Source organism: Euleptes europaea, chromosome 3, assembly GCF_029931775.1.
Source record: "Euleptes europaea isolate rEulEur1 chromosome 3, rEulEur1.hap1, whole genome shotgun sequence".
Lineage (NCBI taxonomy): Eukaryota > Metazoa > Chordata > Lepidosauria > Squamata > Sphaerodactylidae > Euleptes > Euleptes europaea.
Genome location: NC_079314.1, coordinates 88,564,476 through 88,586,685, shown reverse-complemented (window position 1 = coordinate 88,586,685; position 22,210 = coordinate 88,564,476). Strand labels below are relative to the sequence as shown.

The following is a 22,210-nucleotide window of genomic DNA, read 5'->3' as shown; positions in this document are numbered from 1 at the left end:
CAGAGAAAGCCAGGGCTTTTCCGCAAGGGCTTTTTTCTTTGGCTCTGGCTCCATTCTGCTTTGCTTTATTCCCTGATTTCAGCATGCATTTTTGTGCCTTTAATTTTCACTATTCTAAACACCTTTGCATTGCTCTTCTCCTGGCAAAACATGTCTACACCAGCAGCCCACCCCCACCGTTGACTGGGCATAGTTCGTGGATGGAAAGGGGCAGTGAAACCTGGGGCAGCAAGCCCCGAGAAGTTTTCAGGCCACACTTGGCCAAGCCAGTTGTTAGCCCCCCCCCCCCCCCGCACAGCTCCCATTAAAATACATGAAAAGATTGAACTTATATGTTGTTTCTTTGCAAGCATTCATTATACTTTTGGGAGGAAAAAAAACATATGTGGGATGTGTGTGTGGGGGGAACTGCTTGATAATGATTGCTTTTGTCTGTGAAGTTTACTTGGAAAGAGATACCTGCAAGATTATCCTGCTCATGGTATAGGTGTCGTTTGGGGGCAATACTTAAAGTTTTTATATGAGGATTTGCATACCAAACCAAAAACTGAAGAGGACCCTGCACACCTTCTCTATCACATGAACACTGTCTTATACTGAAGCTGCCTTATACTGAATCAGACCCTTGGTCCATCAAAGTCAGTATTGTCTACTCAGACCAGCAGCGGCTTTCCAGGGTCTCAGGCAGGGGTCTTTCACATCACATACCTGCCTAGTCCCTTTAACTGGAGATGCCTGATTGAACCTGGGACCTTCTGTATGCCAAGCCACAGCTCCTCCCCTCGGAGTCTCATGTTCTCCTTTCATCCCCTGTGAGTTTATCTAGTGGGTGCCTTGCCATCCCTCTAGTAACTAAATCCCCATCTAGAGCGGTGAGATGTGTCTGTCCCTGTAATGGGGCTTGATGCATATTCCAGTTTCTAAAGGCCACCACAAACTCAGTAGCCATATAAACCTTCTCTCACACAATCACTCTGAGGTGGGGAGAAGGTAGATCAAGTTCACCTTGTGAAAATGATATTGTGTGGATTCAGGTTAACATTTCTGCCCCGGGGTGTGATTTTCCTGCCCTCCCCCAGAGCAGCCTGGAATCTTGCTGAAATCTTGTTCCTTGGGGTCCCCTCTCCCCCATGAACAGGATTCCAGAGGGAATTTCAGGCTGTTCCCACAGAAATGTTTAGTCTGGACCCAAGCAGCTGTACAGTCCCTTCACCATAAGCCCAATGATGGAGAAGTAATTCATCCCACACATACACATATTTGTATGCCTCCTCAAGCAGGTTCCATGGAGAAGCAGCACAGAAGTGTTCTAAATCAATAAATATCCACATTTGCTACATTCCTGGTCAACCCACTGAATTGGCCCCCATTCCTTTGTTTTTGCCTGTTTACGTCATTGGAGTGTGCATCTCTTATTTACTGTCTTTGTACAGCACCTAGTGCAATGAATCTCCTCTCCAGCCCCTGTGGATGGGGGCTCTAAATATGTAATGGCATTATTCACTAGCACAGTGCCTTTCCCACATGCTGCAAACTTTTTCTTAGGCTAGTTGGAGCTTCTCTAATAGACATCGCTCAACTGACCAATCAGGGCCATTCCCTGGGGCAACTGTTCTGCTGACTTACACCCAACCTGTAATATTAGGACAGACACAAAGAGACAAGAAGGAAATTAATTTTTAGTCTTTTCTTGATGGTCTGGGAAAATGCTGAGGGGACACTGAGATATCATCTAGAAATTCTTGTTCATGTTGAAATGTCCTGTAACAAAGTATGGTTGTCGTGGCCATTTTGTGGCCCCAACCTCTACCTTTTTTCAGTCTGTGAGCAGCCCTCCCATCTTAACATCTTAGAAAGGCCAGGCTCACCCTGGTCTGAATCAGTGTCAGAAGGTGTGTGCACAAGGAGACAGGTAGGAATGGACTGGGTTTGCATGATTCATTGTTAATCATGAAATATACTGGTTGGCTAGTTTAGCCATGGAAAGGTGCAGCTGTGGCGTGAAAGGCCAAAACTGCAGAGACTACTCTGGTCCAGTGAGATTTGTGACTATTATTCTAAAATACTTTGATCCAATCAAAGTACAGTGCCTGCTGTTTGGCCTTGACTTAACCTTACAGAAAAGAAATCTGGAGATCTCAACCAGTAATCAATGGAGGCTATTCCAGATAATGAAATCTTTCTTTTTTCTGTTTCCCCTTAAAATACCTCCTCTCTGCCTTATGTTTTCCCCTTCCTTCCAACCCATTCCAAAGGCTTACTTTTGACACTCTCACTTCCTTCCAACCCTACCAAAAATAAAAAAAATTAAAAATTAAAAATCAAACTTTTGTCCCTATTGTTGCCAGTACCTATAACAAGAGCTTCCCCTCAGACCTCTGATGTATGCTGAGCTAAGCTGTGTACTCTGGGTCCTGACCCACTTGTCATTCTCAGATAGGGTTGCCAGCCTCCAGGTACTAGCTGATCTCCTGCTATTAGAACTGATCTCCAGCCGATAGAAATAAGTTCACCTGGAGAAAATAGCCGCTTTGACCATTGGACTCTATGGCATTGAAGTCCCTCCCCTCCCCAAACACCACCCTCCTCAGCTCCTCCCCAAAAATCTCCCGCCAGTGGTGAAGAGGGACCTGGGAACCCTATTCTCAGACTCTGCTCCATGTGTTTCCTCATCTGGATTCCTGGCCGGATTCCTGCTTAACAATATTGTTTCCAGTCATGCCCAAAAGCCACCTCAGACAACATCACCAAGCAAAAGAGGATAGGTAATCTCTCCTTCTGTCACATACCTTTTCTCTCCTTCCTGTCTTTACTCCTTGAACTACATGCTGCACCAGGTGGATAAACAGGGTGTGAGTGGAATGGGCAAGGTACAGATATTTTTGGTCTCTTTTATATTTTGGGCTATAAGCCTGCTTGAATATTACTTTGGCTTCTTTTTGTGCTTTGGTTCCTCTCAGTAAATGTAGTCTGATTTCTCTGTCAAATCCCTCTCTTGTACTGGAGCCGCCTCCTCACTTTGACAAAGGGATCTTTAAAATAGGCCACATACTCTTAAGTGCAGGTTTGGGGCATAGTGCCTACTGGCTGGGTGTTAAAACAAAATCCAGATATGACAGGCCTTGTTGAGGAGCGGTCTGTCTCCTATACTTGGCTATTTTGTGTGACTCTGCATCCAGTTTTGGTAAGTTAGTGGGCTCCTTCATACAAGACCTCACACAGGGACTGCACCACAAGAGCAAGATTTGAATTTAGTAGCACCTTAGATACCAACAAGATTTTGGGGGGTATAAGCTTTCGAGAGTCAAAGCTCCCTTCGTCAGATACCAGGGTTTTGACTCTTGAAGGCTTATACCCCAAAAATCTTGTTGGTGTCTAAGGTTCTACTGGACTCGAGTCTAGCTCTTCCACTATGAATCAAGATGGCTACCCTCTGAAATTTTACCACAAGGGTAGCTCTAGACTGAACATCTCTAGCTAAATGGATGTCACCTCCAAACGTACTTTGCTGCCACCGTCCCATAGGGATGTCTGACCATATTCTGTGGTATGGTTTTGTCTTCAGATTTGCCCCTTATGATGCCAGCCTTAGCCACAATTTGAAATACCATCATAAGTTGGTTGAGTTTCATGACTATTTTTCTGCCACTGCTATGGATTTTTTTGGCACTCTTCTTGTTATTCATATAGAACTTAGATCTAGTGAATGATTCCCATGCACGTCAGTCCCTTTGGCCACCCACCTCAGGACGGCAAACCTCATTTTATTCTGAAGACTGTGATTCCTCACACAGTCCCATCCACAATGTGCCGTTACCCACTGAACAGATATACCACAATCTGCCTGAAAGCCCAGGCCATATGTTCAGGGACTGGTTACCATCCCTGCCACCTTTGCTGCTGGGCTTCTTGGCATTGCATTATGAGGCCATCTGGTCTGGTCACAGCTCCTCTGTCCTTATGCAAGCATTGCTGCTAGCCACCCCTCCCCCCCACTTCTGCCTCTGAACACAAGACCCCAGCGCATTGCGAAGCGGGGGTACAACAGCTGCTGCCTGACAACAACAGATTTAACAGCTTCTTTCCTCCTTCACTACTGATCAAGAGATCTCAAGGCAGCCATCCACTGGCTAGCACTGACAGGTGAATTTCTGAAATGAAAGGTGGATAAGACTAAACATTTTGGGAAGTTGCTGGTTTCTACATCTAGAAAGGATGCTTTCATTTGTCATTGCTGAGGGAAATGCAGCTCTGCAGGTGCTTGCAAGCTCTCCATTTTGAATGTTTGGTCAGAGCATTTTGAATGTTTGGTCACAGCTGGTTCTGGGGCTGAGCCCCAAGGTCTGCATGCAATGGTATTCTTTTGGTGTGTATACTGGTTGGAATCCAAGTTCTTTACAGTGTGTCATATCTAGCATTCCTTGTTTTATTTATCTTCTATTTCTCAACATGATACCTTCATAGAAAATTTCGGATTACTCTAGCTTCATAACATTGCCTTCATAATTGCATCAACAATGCTATAAGCATCTGCAGAGACTGTAAAAGTACAATATTTGGAAGCTTTTGCATCACAAAAAAAGTACTGAGAAGAGCTGCAAGGATTAAGGTGTTTCTTACAAACTACCTTTCATTGTTAGGAGATACGTCTACATTACATTGTCCCTGGCCCCTGCAGAAACAAGCATCAAGATTAAGCTAGGCTTCATACTTGAAGCGCAGAATTGTATCCTGACTGTGTATGCCAACTTCCATTCTGATATTGCTCTCTTTAAAACAGTTCTCATCGCATTTTCTTCCCCCTTTGAAAATTAGTGTACAAGCTGAGTTTGTGGGTATATTTGAACCTCAAATGTACAACTGTTTCATGAACAGGCAGTACAGATTTCATTTTTTGACATCTCAGGGAGGTATTATTTTCCAGACACACAACCCAGTTATACCAAAAGCCCCAATTCATTGACCAGCAAGGACTCTCACATTGATTTAGAAATGATGAAATCTGGAAACACAACCAGTGGCTCAATGAGAGAGCCAGGCTAATGATTGTGAATATTTGGTAAGAAGAACCGTGGGGTGACTGGAACTTTTCATCATAAATGGGAACGAGTTTCTATAGCAGACATCTTGGGCAGGATACACATTTTTGTGAGCCAAGACTTCCTCTGCTGAGCAAACTCAGCAAGTGTAAAGTGAGATCTCAACTAATTGATGATCCTCGTAATGAACTGCCACTTCTAGTCTCTCCAGAAATTTCATGAACATCGAAGAAAAATGTTATGCATTCACTGGGGCTGATTTATATAATTGGTCTCCCCAAAATGTGTCCCTTTTTGAAAAATATGATATATATTTGAAATGTGTTTTTTGGTCTACCTCTTTTATTGCACAATCCCACACATGAACACATGAAGCTGCCTCATACTGAATCAGACCCTTGGTCCATCAAAGTCAGTATTGTCTACTGACTGGCTGCAGCTTTCCAGGGTCTCAGGCAGAGGTCTTTCACATCACCTGCTTGCCTAGTCCCTTTAACTGGAGATGCTGGGGATTGAACCTGGGAACTTTCTGCATGCCACGCAGATGCTCCACCACTGAGCCACAGCCCTTCCCCTTGCTTACCTCCCCCTCTCACTTCATCCATCCCTCCATGATCCCACCAAAATCTGCTTTTCTAACTGCTGTTCCAGTAAGGCATCAGTCTCGGTAAAACAAACGGAACAGGAGCCAAAACAAACATAGTAAGTGTAGCATTTTCTTAGGGAAGTAAACTCTTCCTCCTATTGCAGCTCAGACAAGAACATACATGCTTCTGGCCATTGTACTGCTATCCACCAATCTCACAAGCAAATATATGTTTAAAAGGAAAAGATCTTCCAATGAGAATAACCAGAAGTGGAAGATTAATAGAAATTCTACCTGAGAACAGGTAGGTTTAATTCTAGCTGCAGGTATCTGTCAAAAGAAGATTGTGAAGATGGTATGTGGGAGGGGGCAGGAACATTAATGAGAGGACACTTTACCCAGTGCAGATGGTCATACCGGGAAAAATGTATCCATGTTGGGGAGACAGGGAATAGGGATGACATCTATTGTCCTTTTATAAAAGTGTAATTTCTGCACAGGAGTCTATATAGAGTCTGTATAGTCTCTGAATGCATGAATTGTACATCGCAGATCATGAGTTTGCACATAGGTGTATAGGTCCCTGTCAAAAAGCCATACTCAATAAGCTATGGAATGAATCCAGCACACATGATTTTCATTCCATCCAACTGCATATACATTTCTATCCTTTTTGATCAGCTGTACAAATTCCTCTTCGACGGCAGATTAAGAATAAATGGAACGAAACACGCAAAAGTTATCAACTAGCCCATGGCATGCATAAAAGATCACATACTTTTAGTCCAGATTGCTTGAAGTTCAAGGTAACAATTAGCTTCCTAATTCTGCTTTGATTATAAGTGTGGATTCTTATCACTAATCCCCAGGAACTAAAGAGTCCTTTCCAGCTTGACCTTTTCAGAGTTGGGGAGAAACACGTTATTTTGCAGTGAGACATATATCTTAAATACATAAAATAAACAAGTTTCGGAGTAGCACAGGACTCCTTGCCAGGTTGTCCGGTGAAGAATTCTGTCCATTTCTCCTGATGTAGCTGCCCTAGTAAAAGGTATGTTGATCTAAATTCGTCCCCCCTCTTTTTTTTTTGCATTTTCAAACATAATTAAGAGGTGGTCTTTATCAATTCTTCACACAACCCCCTAGCACATTTAAATAAAAACATTTTGTTGTTTATCTGGCCAAAAAAAATCCAACAATGTCTTTAGTGTCTCATGATAGAAATTATATGGAAGCCATTCCAGTAATGAAATGGCCATATGGTATGGCCAAGGTAGGGAGTTACATAAATGTAAATCACCCACAAAGATCCGTAGGTATACTTTCAAATGTTTAAGTTACCCAAGAGTATACCAATTTGTCCAACCCGAACTGGTCCAGACGCAAAGGCTGAGAATATTTTGCTGATGATCCAGCATACTTATACCTCTCTAGTGCCCTGGCTAATATATTCTGGCCATATGTGCCCTTGTCTAACTAGTATCTTAGCTTACTGCTAGAGATAAGCAGTCGGGTAAGCAAGAAAAAGGATGGTAGGTGTTAGATGACTCCACATTTGTAATAGGTGCTTTTGCCAGTGTTCATTAATTCACTTGTCCCAAGGTTATTCTGACTACTTTTTTTGTTAGAAAACTTATGGTGTAATGTACCAGCAAGCTGTAGTCAGTGGTACAAGTGGACAGGCACAGAGTGCCAACAAAAACATATGGCAGCTTGATGAAATATGGCATTTGCATTCATCACAGACTCGACAGCAAATCATGTGCATTTGTGCGAGTGACAATCCCAAAACACACTTTTAAGGCAGAGCTGTTCAAGATATAATCAAGGCTGCTCTCAAAACATTCTTTCGGTTCTGGGAAATCACTTCTTGAGACTTTATCATTCAGTTCAATTTATTAATGGTAATTCCTTCCCACCATAAAGTGCAATCATGACCAAATCGGGTCTCCCAGCTGATCGTTCACAAACTAGAGCGGGCATTTCATTGATCACAAAGGCAGCCTCAGATTTCCAAATTTCTTTTCTTTCCACCCCAGCACTTCTTCTTTGCTTCTTTAAGAGCATGGAAGTGTTGAGAACCCAGTTCCAACCTGCAGAATGTATCCGCTAACTCTCAGGGGCTAGAGTTACCGAGTGCAGAAAGTAGGGCACTCTTGAGTAAACAAAGGACAAGGTTCTTACTATTTATACCCCACCTGGCCACTCCACAGTCTTCAAATCGTCTGCCAGTCACAGGAGGCACTGCATCCTTCCATGCTTTTTGAGGCCTGAGCACATGCAACTGGGGAGTCTATGGGATTGGGTTTCATCCTTAGACCCAGAGGTTCCTGGGTTACTCCTTATAACCTCTGCTGCAGTTAAATGCCTGCAGTATCGTGATACTTGCCAATAAGAATTGCATGGGTGTTGCAATGTTTAGCATATTTTTGTCCTGTCCTTCCTCCAAGGAGCTCAAAACTTTACAAATTCATCTTCAATTGGGTAGACAGAACATATAGCCGTTATTAAGTTCAGTTCCCCATCCTAGTCAGAATAGCCTTCCATTTATCAAACTTCTCTAACTTTTTATAGTGTAACATATAGGTTAGTTTACTCAACTATACACATTCCTTCACTTATATAACCACTTCCGTCACTTATATAACCACTCCTCTTTATTGGGAGTTATGCTCCTTTTCCAGTATCTAGCAAAGACTAATTTTGAAGAGGTTATGGCATTTAAAAAAATTCTTGAGAGCCTATGGGAAAGAAGTCTACACAATTCAACAAGAAACATTTAGGGGAGAAAGGCAGTGTAAATGGTTCTGTGTTCCTCCATTTAATCTTTATAACCACTCTAGCTAGGCTAGAGAGAATGATTGGCACAAGGTCACCCAGCAAGCTTCATGGCAGAGTAGAGATTTGAACCTGGGTCTGGTAGACCTGTGTATGAGAAACTAGCGTCGTGCCTGCTTCCATGTTATCTGGCTCAGAAGGATTCATGAGCTCTTCACTCATTATTCCATATCCTTTTATTACAATAGTAAAAGAACAGCGTTAATTTAAGCAAGGTAATCTGTAAAACCAATGATAAGTGTGAATTGGAAGGCTGCTATTTCTGCCCTTTCCCTCTTGAGTGCTCCCCCACTATGCCACCATCACAAGCAGCTTCCAGATAGGCTCGGTCCCTACCAGTGAGTCAATCCTGGCTCTCCCTCTTCCACTTCTTGCTTGCCCAGCTCTGACAATATATCTAGTCATGATCTACAGCTCACCCACTGTGCATTCCAAGAGTCAGGTGGCCAGGTCCACATTTTCCTCTAAGCTTAACAAGCATGCATTTAACTCATTATCTCTGACACAAGATGGGATTTCAGGACCACTCCCCACAGCGGCAATTCAAATTCATCACTTATCTCAGGAGCAGAGCTGCAGCATAATGTGGAATAAATAAAATCCTGAAACAGGAGGTGTACTATTGGATGTGTGAATCTAACCAGAAAGAAACTTTCTTGGGTTTGTTTGCATTTAAAAAGTGTCATAAACTGTGATTTACACATCAGGTATTTCAGGATAATTCCTGTGGATTCCTGATAATTCCTGAAACAGGATTACTCCAAAGTGAATTGTTTTAGGAATGCAATAATCACCTCTGTAAAGATTAACAGTTTTCTTGGGGGAGGGGTTCGGATGGAGCTTTGGTAAATGGGTTTACCTTAATTTTAACTCGGAAAAAATAATTCATAAGTATAAGCTGGTTGCCTACAAAGAACTGTGTATGTGTGTGTGTGTGTGTGGGGGGGCAATTTAGAAATTCCATTCTACATCTCAAAATCTCTCCTCCGGCATTCTTCCAGCTCTCTCAGCATGCTCCTTTCTCCTCCCCACTTTTTTTCTTTAAGAGACACTTGGCTAATCACAACATTCCATCCCTTCTAGAACATATTTGGCCCTCATCTCTCTATTTTTGAGTTTTTCTGTTTCTCTTTTGGCTAATTTACCAAAGCTTATTTTTCTTCATACCTGTGAAGAACCCTGCCTTGTTTGTAGGTGGCCCGACTCTGCTCCTTTTGTAATCTACCCAGGGCCTTCCAGTTTACTGTTAGATAGAGGAATAAGTTAATGACCACATACAGGGTACTAGTTAAACAGGTGGCAGCAATGGCCAGGGGTGTTTTTCAGCAGCTTTGACTGGTGAGCCAGCTGTGGCCCTTCCTGGACAGAAAAGATCTTTCCACTGTTGTACATGCCTTGGTAACATCTAGATTAGATTACTGCAATGTCTGCTATGTGGGGCTGCCCTTGAAGACTGTCCGGAAGCTACAGTTGGTACAGAGTACTGTGGCCAGAGCATTGACTGGAGTGGGCCATTGGGACCATATCACTCCAGTTTTGTTCCACCTACACTGGCTTCTGATTTGCTTCTGGGCTCAATTCAAAGTGTTAGTATTGATTTTACAGCCCTGTATGACCTGGGACCAACATACTTTAAGGACCGCCTTCTTCCATACAAGCCTACCTGCTCACTCCGGTCATCCTTGGAGGCCCTGCTTCAGTTGCCTCCACCATCTGAGGCTAGACGGGTGACAGCCTGAGAAAGGGCCTTCTACATTGTGGCACCAAAACTTTGGAACTCCCTCCCCAGGGAGATTCGTCTGTCTTCCACTGTTGGTGTCTTCCCCCAGCAGGTGAAGACTTTTTTGTTTTGTCTGGCATACCCCTGATAAAGGTTAATGGCCCTCCTTCTAGTATTGTTCATGTGTTTTGAATTGGACTTTGGGTGGGAAGGTGGTACTTGGAAGGGAGAACACCAAGGAGGACTCTGCAGAAGAAAGCAATATCAAACTACCTCTGCTTCTTACTTGCCTTGAAAGCCCCTCACTGGGGTTGGCTGTGACTTGATGGCACTTTAGACACACAATTGAATTTTATCATTTTAACTGTATTTTAATTGTTTAGATACTTTAATGTTTTTATGGTTGCTGCCTTGTAAACCCTGATTGGATGGCAAGGCGGCATTAAAATGTTTTAAATAAATAAATAGATGCACAGAGAGTCACAGCTTGTGTATCTTTAAGAATTATGAGTCGAGATAGTTTGGGGAGGTGTATCTTGTTCCACCTTTGCTTGACAAGCTACACTTATCAAAATGCCCTCTTTTACCCAACTGTTAATGGTTCAGGAGAGTTGTCCTCGCATCTGGCTAACTTAGACAGAGAGAAACAATGCAAAAGAAATTAAGCAGAACAATTGTTCCAGTATGCAGGTTGCTTCATCTAAATTATGCTGTGAAGAAACCATCAGCTGAACAAACAGAAATTGTTTGGCATTGGCTGCTCAGCAAAGATTCCAATATTCAGCCATATTTTTGGGCATTTATAGCATAGAAGCTAAATTCAAAATAATGCTTTTTATTTAAGATCAAGGGTACAGTGGAACAATTGCACCAATGTTCAGTAACTCTGCCATATATATAAATTTTGGATGTTCATTCATATCAACATTTATAGTCAGGTTAGTCTCCAATGCAACAGAAGTCACAGCCACTGAAACCAAGCCTTATTTGTAGTATCCAAATTGGTCATACATTGCACAATTCTGTGTGGTCAGATGAAGCTGGACTGGTCATGTCATTCAATGGTCTTTCATGCATAGCTGTTTCACTCGCCATCACCGCTCCAACAACTGCAGGTCTTTGTGTTGATTATGCATGCTGTTTCCGACCATCAGAGGTTGCCTCATTCTCCCCCTGCCTTTCCATGTGTTTTGTCTGCGATTTCAAATTCCAGATAAAAGAGGACTCTGAAAACGCAGGCAAAATGCGGGGAAACTCAGGGGGAGAGCGAGGCGACCTCTGATGGTTGGAAACGGCATGCATAATCAACACAAAGACCCGAAGTTGTCGGAGGGGTACGTCGCGTGAAACAACCATGCATAAAAGACCAATCTGTGTGATTTTACTTATAAAAATGCCAAATCCAGTTGGAATCTTTTCCAACTGTTGTATAATGCGATATATGACATTTACATTTTAACACTGTATGGATTCATCCTGCTCCCACTCCACACCCTTTATAACCCATGTGTGTCTGCTATGTTTCATAACTGCCTATTTCCTTATGTCTTCTGTGATTTGCTCCTGTAAGATTCTGTGCTGTCAAGTAACTGTGTGGGAGCAGTTGGAAGGATTTCCACACTGGCCTGACTTCACAATTTGTGGTATTGCACTTGAGTGGCAAGTTGCTTCCAGACTGTTGAATTAATGCTGTTATGGCTAGGAACATCCAGCATTCCTGGATGTAGCATACCGATAACATGCAAAGCTGTCGCATAACATAAAAACAGGAGCTAGATATGGCAGTAGTAGGGTAAAGGAGGACCGAGGAGACAATGCCCCTCTCATCTGGAAGGTACGGTGGCCAACATGGAACCAACTCTGCAGGCAAATTGTTGCTCACCAAATGAAATGAGACATGGTGGTCTTTCAGCTGATAGGCGGCATATGCCGGCCTTGCAGTATTGTAGCTTGTCATGCCACTATTAGAGACAGGGGCATTAACAGGACTCTTTAAAGCGCACATGAACTATAAGTGTGCACACACATGTGCATGAAAACACATTTAGCTACAATTTTAACATTTTGGGATGGAGTAGAATTTAAAAAAATTCTATAGTTTTAGAATTATGAAAATATTTCACGTGATGTCATACAATCTTTTCAATATTGAAACAGCTTCATGTAATTTCAGTCTTGTTTAGCTGCATATTCAAACATGATCTGTGGCAGAAAAGGATTTCTTGATCCATTTTTGATATGTCAAGTTATTTATAGTTGCAAGCTGCATCTGTTACAGGAAGTGCCTAAAAGCTTACCCCCCCCTTAGCCCAGACTCCTCTCAAAAAACAAAGGGTTTGCCTATGAAAATATGTCAGGGGAAATTGCTGTCTATCAAGGTACCAGTAGAGAAGTAAGCAATTGTATCCCAACTTAGTACCTCTTGAGCAGTAACACCAATACAGAGCTGGCAGAAAAGTTAGATGGTTTTTTGCAAGCCTTTTTTCCCCTTCGTGAGTTGCTATTTATTGTGTGTTAGCAATAAAAACACCATCCTTTATTTAAGTGCCCTAGATGGGTATGATGATGCACATTGAAAATCACCCACATGCCTAACCACTCTGAAAATGATAGGAGAGGATACAGGAAAGTCCAGAAGACCCTCACCAAGTGAGACGGGTAATTATGGTATGTTCATCATAGCATGAGCCATTGGGATTAGCTTGATTGACACATCCAACTCAATAACCAACAACATATTATTTCACTATTTCCCCCCTCTGGCAACCATGAATGTACCTGGTGAGATACATCCCTGCTAAATATAAAGCTAACTGAAGCACATGGCATTAGCACAGATAGGTTGGGTATATGTTTAGGTATAGATAGGGATGGTTGAAATTTCTCAACCTACAAGTAACACACTAAAATCTTTACATGGCCAAAATGAATAAGAACAAGAAGACATAAATCTCCCTTTGATAACCATCCTCGCTCCTCCAGTCTCCAAAATAATTACCTCACAGCAGAAAGGATCTCATGATCCCTTCACTGGTGTCTGATAGAATCTTTGCTGTTACTGTTTCTTGCTTCTGACCCATATCTATCCTTCTTCACATCCCAGTGTCCTTCAGGCATAATATGTGGCTAGAAGAAGTGAGGAAGGAAAGACTTCACCAGCTATCTAGTGCATATGATTTTTTTGTTATTTTAAATGCTAATTCTATTCTTAAATCCTGGCTCAGGCAAAACGTAAGAGTAGACTGAAGTGTACTCAGACCGAGGCAAACTGGGGCTTGATCATACTGCTGACTGGAAGGTTAAGGAAGGTCAGTCTGTTCTGGATAGGGTCACTCTCCCTCCCAAAAAAGCAAGTTTGTAGCTTCAGGATGCTGTTAGATCCATACCTACAGATGGAGGCAAAGGTCTGTTCTGGAGCATATAGTTCTTTTGCCCAGCTTCAGCTGGTGCGCTAGCAGCAGTCATTCTTGGATGAGCAGGATCCAGCTACAGTTCCTCAGGTTCTGATCATATCTAGACTTTGAAGACTACTTGGGAGCTTTGGTTCTGGTAAAAAGGCATGAACTATCAGCAGAAATTATTGGGAGGACGTCTTTGGCACAATTCAAAGTGCTGATTGTTACCTGCTGCAACATAAATCGCCTGGGACCAGGGAACCTGCTCTCATGTGCCGGTGGCAAAGAGGGACCTGGTAACCCTACTGTTGAAGCTGGTCACTGGATAATTGTGTTGGCTTATTTAAGTTGTTTCTCATATAGTTTTTGTACAGATGTTATGGTTGCCATTCCACTTTGTTGTCACAAATTGAAATTGCTTTAATTGACTATATTGATATAAATGGTTTTTTATTGTTTGTTCCTGTGGGTACCTTGAGATGTAGCACATAAATCCCTAAAATAAATAAAGTAATTTTAAAATCCTGCCTGTGTTCCTGGTTTTCTTTGCTTTTAAGAGGAGCTGCCTGTGGCTCATCAGCACAATTTAGGTGTCTCTGATATAAAGGATCCTTCCTCAAAGCTGGGTTCACCACTCCATGACTCTCAGGTGGGCCCGTTCCATCTCCCTGCTGACCAGGGTTTTGGTGGGGGAGGCATCTCTAGACAGTTTGTGGCAGTGAATGGGTTTCCTGCAGCACTCAGAACACATTGCTTCTTAATTAATTTGGGGTGATAACAATCCATTTTACCTATCAGACACAAGTTTGCTGGTGAAACCAGCCCACAGAATAGAAATATCGTGTCATGGCAAATAGACACTTGTTGAATTCACTACTGCAAGACATGGTGATACCTGTTAGCTTAAAACAATTTGACAAATCTATGGAGGATATGCCTACAAATGCAGATCCAGTTCCAGGTTTTGGGAGCCCTGCGCAGAGAGGGCCAAAGGGCCCCCTATGCCCACCACGAGACTCCCTTCTTGCTCCCAACTGCATGTGCTGGCAAGGTCTCCCACCTCCTGCATTCACAGCCACCCTCACAACCTGCACTCCCTTTCCCCAACCTTGGCATTAGGTGGTTCATGCGTAGGGTTGCCAACCTCCAGGTTCTTGCTGGAAATCTTCTGCTAGTACAACTGATCTCCATCCAATAGAGCTCAGTTCACCTGGAGAAAATGGCCACTTTGGCAACTGGACTCTATGGCATTGAAGTTCCCCCTCTCCAAACCCTGCCCTCCTCAGGCTCTGCCCCAGAAACCTCCCACCAGTGGTGAAGAGGGACCTGGCAACCCTATTCATGTGGCTGGGAGTGCTGCTGCCGTGGCCACCAGGAGCAATGGTAATATGTACCACTTACATGCCCTTACCTGGCTCAGCTGGGCAGCATATGAAGCTGAGAGTGTGTGTGCTAGAGCCTTTGCAAGTGGGTAAGGGAATGCCATGCATACAGGCATCAAGGAGATGTATGGTATGAGGATGGGGGTTGGCAGCAGTGGGCCCTCCCAGAAGCCCTGGGACCGGGCAGCTGCTGATGCTGCCCGTGTGTGAATGACTGCTAGCCATGATAGCTATGTCATGAGCTCTGTGATCAGAGGCACACCTGAGCACCAGGTGCTTGGTACAGGGCTAATGCTTCCACAGCCTGCTTGTGTGGGCTTCTTGGAAGTATCTGCCTGGCAGGATGTAAAACACAAGACTAGATGAACCCTCGGATCCAACAGGTCTCTTTTTCACATTCTTATACTAATGCTGTAATTAAAAACACTCCACTATTATGCACTGCCAGCATTATCAGGAAAAGAAAATAGAAGCTTGGGGAAATCTTACTTGGAGTTTTGGCAAGCTAGAATTAGGAGCTTTTCATCTAATATGAAAACCCACAGCTCAGTTTCACAACACACTCAGTTCCACCATTCCAGAATTTGACTTTTTGACCAGCTCCAGTAATGTGAGGGGAGCTGCATCCAAAGGCACACAAGCTTTGCTAGAAAAACAGTTCACAGCACAAGGGTATTGGCTAAACAGGCAGAATGGCCCATTAGGCTAATTTTCTCAGTGTGTCTCAAGTGGGCATTGCGATGCCCTTGGTGGAGGCCTTTCCCATGGGTGGAATGCTGAAAAGGCCATTGCCACTGCAGTTTCGGAGGCGCAGAGGGCGAGACCCACATAACAGCCTTGGGTCTGGTGTTATAACCTAGTGGGAGCTCTCCAGCTGCCTTCTGCTGGCTTGCTGCTCCATAGGAGTCAGCGGAGCAGCTGGTCAGAGGAGTCAGGCTGAGTGAGACATCCCAGGGCCATCTGCACTGGATGCCTTGGCAGTCTTCTGAAGCCTGTCAGAGAGTGACACACCGTCACCTCAACACCTTCCTGGATGCCAAAGCACTAGCAGAGTCTCTTTGACTAGGCAAACAACCCTGTAGGCTGTGCCACATTTTCTTCTCGACGGTTTCCACAAAACATCAGGTGAATCTCCTGGGCCCTAACCCTGGCACAGAAGGAGATGAAGCATGAGTGTTACGAAGAGTTGCCTGGCATCCCTCCCTCCCTGCTTCCTCCAGCTCTCCCTCCCAACTCTTCCATACTCCATTTAATCATGCCTGAGCCCCCACATTCCCTTCCCACAACAACTGATGAAACTATTGAGGATGTTGCTAAGCGTGTTGTGAGAGCCATTGATCGTGACCTACGAGTGCTACGTAGCCTTGAGTGGTACAACTTTGTCTTTGATGGAGAGGCTTAGTCCTTCTCTTATTGCTGCAGGAGGAGATGTAGTCCCATGGCGGAAAGAGCCGAAGGGAGGGTCAAAGCAAAGCCACAGGATGGGGATGGGGGGAGAAAATGCCATAGAAAAAAGTGTGGAGAGTGGCACAGAAAAACTCAAAAGGAGACAAGGATAGAAATATAATGGAAAACGTAGAATGAGAGCATAACCACAGGACAGCCTACAATTAGATGGCAAGAGAACTCAGCAGAGCTAGCTGTGCTTCAGAGGAAGCAAAGCTGGAGGAGGCACCATTTCAAAGCCCCTTCACCTGCACTTCTGGCTTCCATCCTCACTCACTCACTCACTCACTCACTCACTCACTCACTCACTCACTCACTCACTCACTCCTCCCATACCTTGATAACTGCCTTCGCCCTCCAGGTTGCGACTCCTTGAGTGTGGCAAAGCTAGGGAGGAGAGGCACCCTTCCTGAACTTCTTTTCTGTATGGCACCATTTTAAAGTGTTTTCAGCCTGCCTGGTCCAGCAACCCCCTGGCTGGCAAGAGGGTGTGATGGCACCTGTGAAGCGCGAAGATGCCTGATCTGTTTAAGGCATTCAAATACAAGAATCTTTATGCATTCATGTGCCACAACCTCTCACCAGCACACAGCACCAGGTAAAAACCTCCATGCAATTTCTTAAGCTTGCTTGGACAAACAGAACGTTTGGAGAAAGAACTCTGAACTCTAAAATACATCTGTCGTGCATATCTTATCTATGAACATCTAGTTAATTTACCAACTTTACTTTCAGGGATGCTGTGCATGTCTGATCTGGTTGCACCCCAGAACTGATTGATTCAGGCTTGTTGCATCCACTATATCTGTAGTTTATAGAAAACTGAGCATTCCAAAGGCTGATGTCTGAACATGTTCATTATCAAGAAGAACACACCACTAAGCTTCACCTCCTTTAACTCTCACTTCCATCCACTCACCTGATTCTTTTATTCACCACTTCTTAACAACCCCCTGTCCTTTGCCTTGTCTTTTGAGACCAGAAGGCAAGGCAAGTGTTAGAATTGGTGAGTGGGGAGAGAGATGCAGGCTTGCTTTATTGATTTTGGTCTGGAAGGAAAAATTGAGCCGCAAAAGACAGTTAAGGAAAATCAATTAACCATTGCAGGTGGGGGGAGAGAAAGTAAAATTGGGGAGAGGCAGAAGGACTAAAGGATGAGAGATGGAGACAAAATTTTGGTGTTTTACCTGGATATGGTCATCTCTGCCTGAGGGCTCTGTGATTTCTCCAGCCCCAACCTGGTGAAGATGCCCACCAGTACCATGATGGCCACCACACCACATATAATGTATACAATCATGTTGGTCTTGTCCCTGGTTGGATTCTCAGGGGACTCATCCACTCGATGTGGTGGTGGTTGGTCTATGCTGATCCACTGTGGTGTGCCGTAATTGGAACAGCCACTTTGGTCCAGTCGCCCAGTTGTGAACTGGCAGCAGAATCGGTACCCACAGGTCCCACAGCAGAACTTGTAGACCCCTGAATTGCAATTAAATGGAGGATCCCACTGACCCATAACATCATAGTAACCACGGCACTGATCACCCCCAGGAATGGCCTCCGTGGGGTTCATAGTGGCGTCCTCTGAGGTAGGAACCGAGCTGGTATTGCCATTCATCTGCATCTGCATTTCCAACCCAGGTTTCTGGGTCTTGGGAGATCCAGTCCAAACCTGTCCTGGATCCAACAGAACCAGGCAACAGAATCCAAAAATATAACCTCGTTCCATCCGTATTCCACCCTGGCTCACCATTGAAACTGTCTTCTGTTTCAGAGATCAACTTCCACAACAGAGAAAAATCTTGTTTTGTCCAGCAATGCAACAAAAGAGGGATTCAAAAATTCCCAGTTAAAAGCTAGGACTCACAACGCGTCTCCATCTGCCACTTCCAGTGGAGAAGACAGAGTTGAGCCCCTCCTCACTAAACTGTTTTCTCCCGAGCAAATCTCACAATCAAAGCAAGCCCTCTAGCCAAGGAAAAGATGTGGGACGGGGAGAGGAGAACGGAGATGGGAGTTATAAGTAAAAAAGAAAAAGAAATAGAAAAAAAGACAATCCAAAAAATGTGCAGCACCATCTAAGTCCAAAGACCGTCTCTGAATTTCCTGTGTGATTCCAGGAGGCTGAGGACACACAATCCCCCTTTAAAGCAGTAATTCTAATTTCTTTTGAAAAGCTGAGCTGAAAATACCATGGACTACATTCCCATCTTGGCTCGGAAAGAATCCTGGAGGCAGCCGGTCTCTTTCTCTCTCTCTCTCTTCCTCAGAGACACTGTGCTTTCTGGAAAAAAAAAATCCTTTGCACCAGTGAGAAAGGGAGGGATCATCAAGAGGGAAAGAAAGAAAAAGGGAGGGGAGGGAGAGAGAAAATAGGAGGAGTGAACCAGTCTTTACTCCTCCTGAAAACCAGCCCCACCATTGCCTGACAGTTCCCAAAGCAGACTGGAATGGAACCCTCGCCAACTCTGCTCATACACTCCGTGTCCTCTGTGCAGAGTTCTGGCTAACAGCCGAGGTTGTCGTCGGGCCAGGGCAGATGCAAGGGGACACCCACGGCTCTTCAGCGACTGCTCCCACAGGCACAAGAGTGGCCCATGTGAGACCATAAACACAGGTGGCACACGTCTTGGGAGAGGGAAGAACTGGCAGGGAACATACTGGAGGTCCCAAGGACCCCTTCTTCTATTTCAGAGGCACGTGGTAATCCTTTCTGAAGGGGAACAGTTGCTTTTCAGTAAAATCACACACACACACACAACAATGATAACCTTAGACTGGCAGTATCAGTATTACAGAGCTGCCTTTGAGAGGTTTACAGTAAAACCATGGCATCTTGAGCCCCCCTCTTTGTCACTGATCTATATATCAATTTTCTAAGTTAAGACCATCTTTAAATGACCTTTTAAATGCCTGCCTCTGAAATCTGCATATCAATTGCTGGAAAGAGTACTGACTTCAGTTATTGAAAATAGCCACCCCCTCAGAATTAGGCCAGCTGCCAAGGAGTTGTTGAACAGTTATGAACCTTACAGTTGCTCATGTTTGAAATACTATACCCACACAAGGCCTAGGGACAGATGGAGTTGTACACTGTCTGTGGGAAGAGGTTTAGCAGAGGTAGGAGTAGGTAGGCAACATTATTGATGTGTTAGTCAAATGTTAGACTGTGGGTATGTGCACAGCACTCGTTTCTGCTGTCAGGTAAATTGAATGCTGTCAGGTAAAGAGCATGCCCATGTCAACAGCAAAGCCCGTGAGAGAGTGAAAAAGGAATGGAGGCATTGCATACACCCCCATTTGTGGATTTATTTATTTTATTTATGTTTTTTTATAATCTTCCTTTCTTACTGTGACTCAAGGAGGAATACACAGTGTACACTCAACAGGATGAAGAGACATCTCTCTCCACTTAATCCCTACAGCTTTAGCATTGGAAAGAAGGGCAAAGGAGAGGTGTTCTTTTTGTATCATAATGCTATAATGACACAAGAGATTATGTCTACTCAATCCTTCCCTGACATTTGTGCATTTACAATATTTACAAGCCACTTACCTAACATTGAAAGTGGTGTACAAGCAGCTAATAAAGCTATTGAAGATCCCTCAGGCGAGGTGATAATGCTAACATCCTTCGTCAGTTGTGGGGTAATTTCAAAGGCACTGAGGCTATGAAACATAAACAGATGGTTCCATTATATTACAGGAAGGAGATAAACAGGGTGAATTGGTATTCACTCTCATTCTGTATCTATCACATTTTGTATCCTATCCTCCAGTCAAGGAGTTCAAGGCAACATATATGACTTCCTCCTCTGTTTTATCCTCACAACACCTCTATAAAGTAGTCTAATCTGAGAGATAGTGATTGGCCTCACATCACCCAATGAACTTCCAAGCAACATGAGGGTTTGAACAAGTCTCTCCTGTCCTAGGCTGACATTCTAGGCACTACATAACTCTGGCTCTTTTCATAGAATCATAGAGTTGGAAGGGACCACCAGGGTCATCTAATCCAACCCCCTGCACAATGCAGGAAATTCACAACTACCTCCCCCACACAGCCCCAGTGACCCCTACTCCATGCCCAGAAGATGGCCAAGATGCCCTCTCTCTCATCATCTGCTTAAGGGCATTGAATCAGCAATACTGACAGATGGCCATCTAACCTCTTCTTAAAAACCTCCAGGGAAGGAGAGCTTACCACCTCCCGAGGAAGCCTGTTCCTCTTGAGAAGTTTTATGAGGATACCCCCCCATTAATAAAATCCGAGGAGGAATATCCTTTGTACCATCATACTAATTCTGACAAGACTACCTATTAATTTCAGGAGGGAAGCTTGGCTTTAATACAAAATGAAGAACAAATAATATTCATGAGCAAAGGCTCAGAGCAAACAAGAAGAAAGCTCTTAATTCACACAACAAATAATTAAGTTATAAAATTGATTGCAACATGAAGTTGTGATGGCTTTAGGAAAGGAGTGCAGGACTATCAGGAGAGAAGCTCAATTACACTCCCAGCCTGTCATGCTGCCAAGCCTGTAACTAGTATTAAAATATACTGCTAGAAATAATCCCAGTTGTTTTTGTTCAGTGGGAAACGGAACTGTGAAAATGTCCCCTAAACAATCGATTTATCAGGAAGAGAAAAACAAGAGACTGAACAGCTTGCTCGCAAAAGACCCAGTGAGGTGATAATATCACACGTGGAGCTTGAAAGGATTTGATCAAGACACCATCCCTGACTGAGAGCAACAGACTTGCCCCTCCAGTGAATAATGGAAATCAGTGGCTGTTAGTGAACACGAGCCTGAACTGAAGTGACAGGGTGAGCAAATGTCTACGCCTGGAGAGCACATCTGGCAGGGACATTTCCGGAAGTGGCTCTCAGGTGGCCCATGGCAGGGTACAGAAGGATCCATAAGTTATATGTATTCTGACAGCTTATTGCGTGCAATTGGCTTACAAACTGTAATTCACCGGTGGCCATGAACTGCAATGCAATAGAAGTTGTGTAACAGTCCCACAAATCTAAGACATTGACTGTTTTTTCATGCAAAGGAGCTGTCCAGCTTGGAGCTGTCCATCTGCTACATTTTAGACCTAGAGCTCTGTAGAATCTGTACAGCCATCCTTCCTGGTCCTGTGGACACCACTGCTTGTTTTCTTTTGGAGAGAATATTTTATAAGGCTTCCTGGTAGGGTGGCTGAATTACTAACAGTCCTTCTGGGGATGGCTGGTCTGAACTGTCTCTATGTTTCTGATTTGTAGCCACACTTTCCGGGAGGACTATTTGAAAGATGAGTGTACACGGACTCTGAATGATGTCTCCAAACTAGGGATGTGCCTAAGAAAACAGAGAGGGGGGTTCAGTCAATGTAAAGTGATGCACAATGTGTAAAAAAGAAGAAAGAATCCTAACTTCACACTGGTACTGGTGGCCTTCAACCTGGCCATGACTGATCTAGAATGACATCTTGGAGTCATGATGGGTAGTTCAGTGAACACATTGACTTAGTGTGCAGAAGCAGTAAAAGGGGGGGGTTATAAGAAAGGGATTAGAAATATGTGTGTGAGTGTAAAGTGCCATCAAGTCACAGCCAACTTACAGCGATCCCAGCAAGGGGCTTTCAAGGCAAGTGAGAAGCAGAGGTGGTTTACCTTTTCCTTCCTTCGCAGAGTCTTCTTTGGAGGTCTGCCTTTCAAGTACTGACCCTGCTTAGCTTCTCAGATCTGATGAGATCAGGCTATGCCGTGCTGCCTTCCCTCCTGATTAGAAATGTAATGGCCAGTAATGTAAT

The 22,210-nt window shown here is 43.9% G+C and overlaps 1 protein-coding gene across 1 annotated transcript in view; it reads right to left on the bottom strand.

Annotated features, from left to right (window-relative positions):
- The window catches only part of SHISA8 (shisa family member 8), a 35,084-nt gene extending 16,747 nt beyond the window's left edge, over window positions 1–18,337 (bottom strand). The window contains exon 1 of the mRNA XM_056847742.1: window positions 17,594–18,337. Coding sequence (XP_056703720.1) covers window positions 17,594–18,159 — 566 coding nt within the window. The 5' untranslated portion in view covers window positions 18,160–18,337. The remainder of the gene's footprint in view (window positions 1–17,593) is intronic.
- Window positions 18,338–22,210: the final 3,873 nt, after the last annotated feature.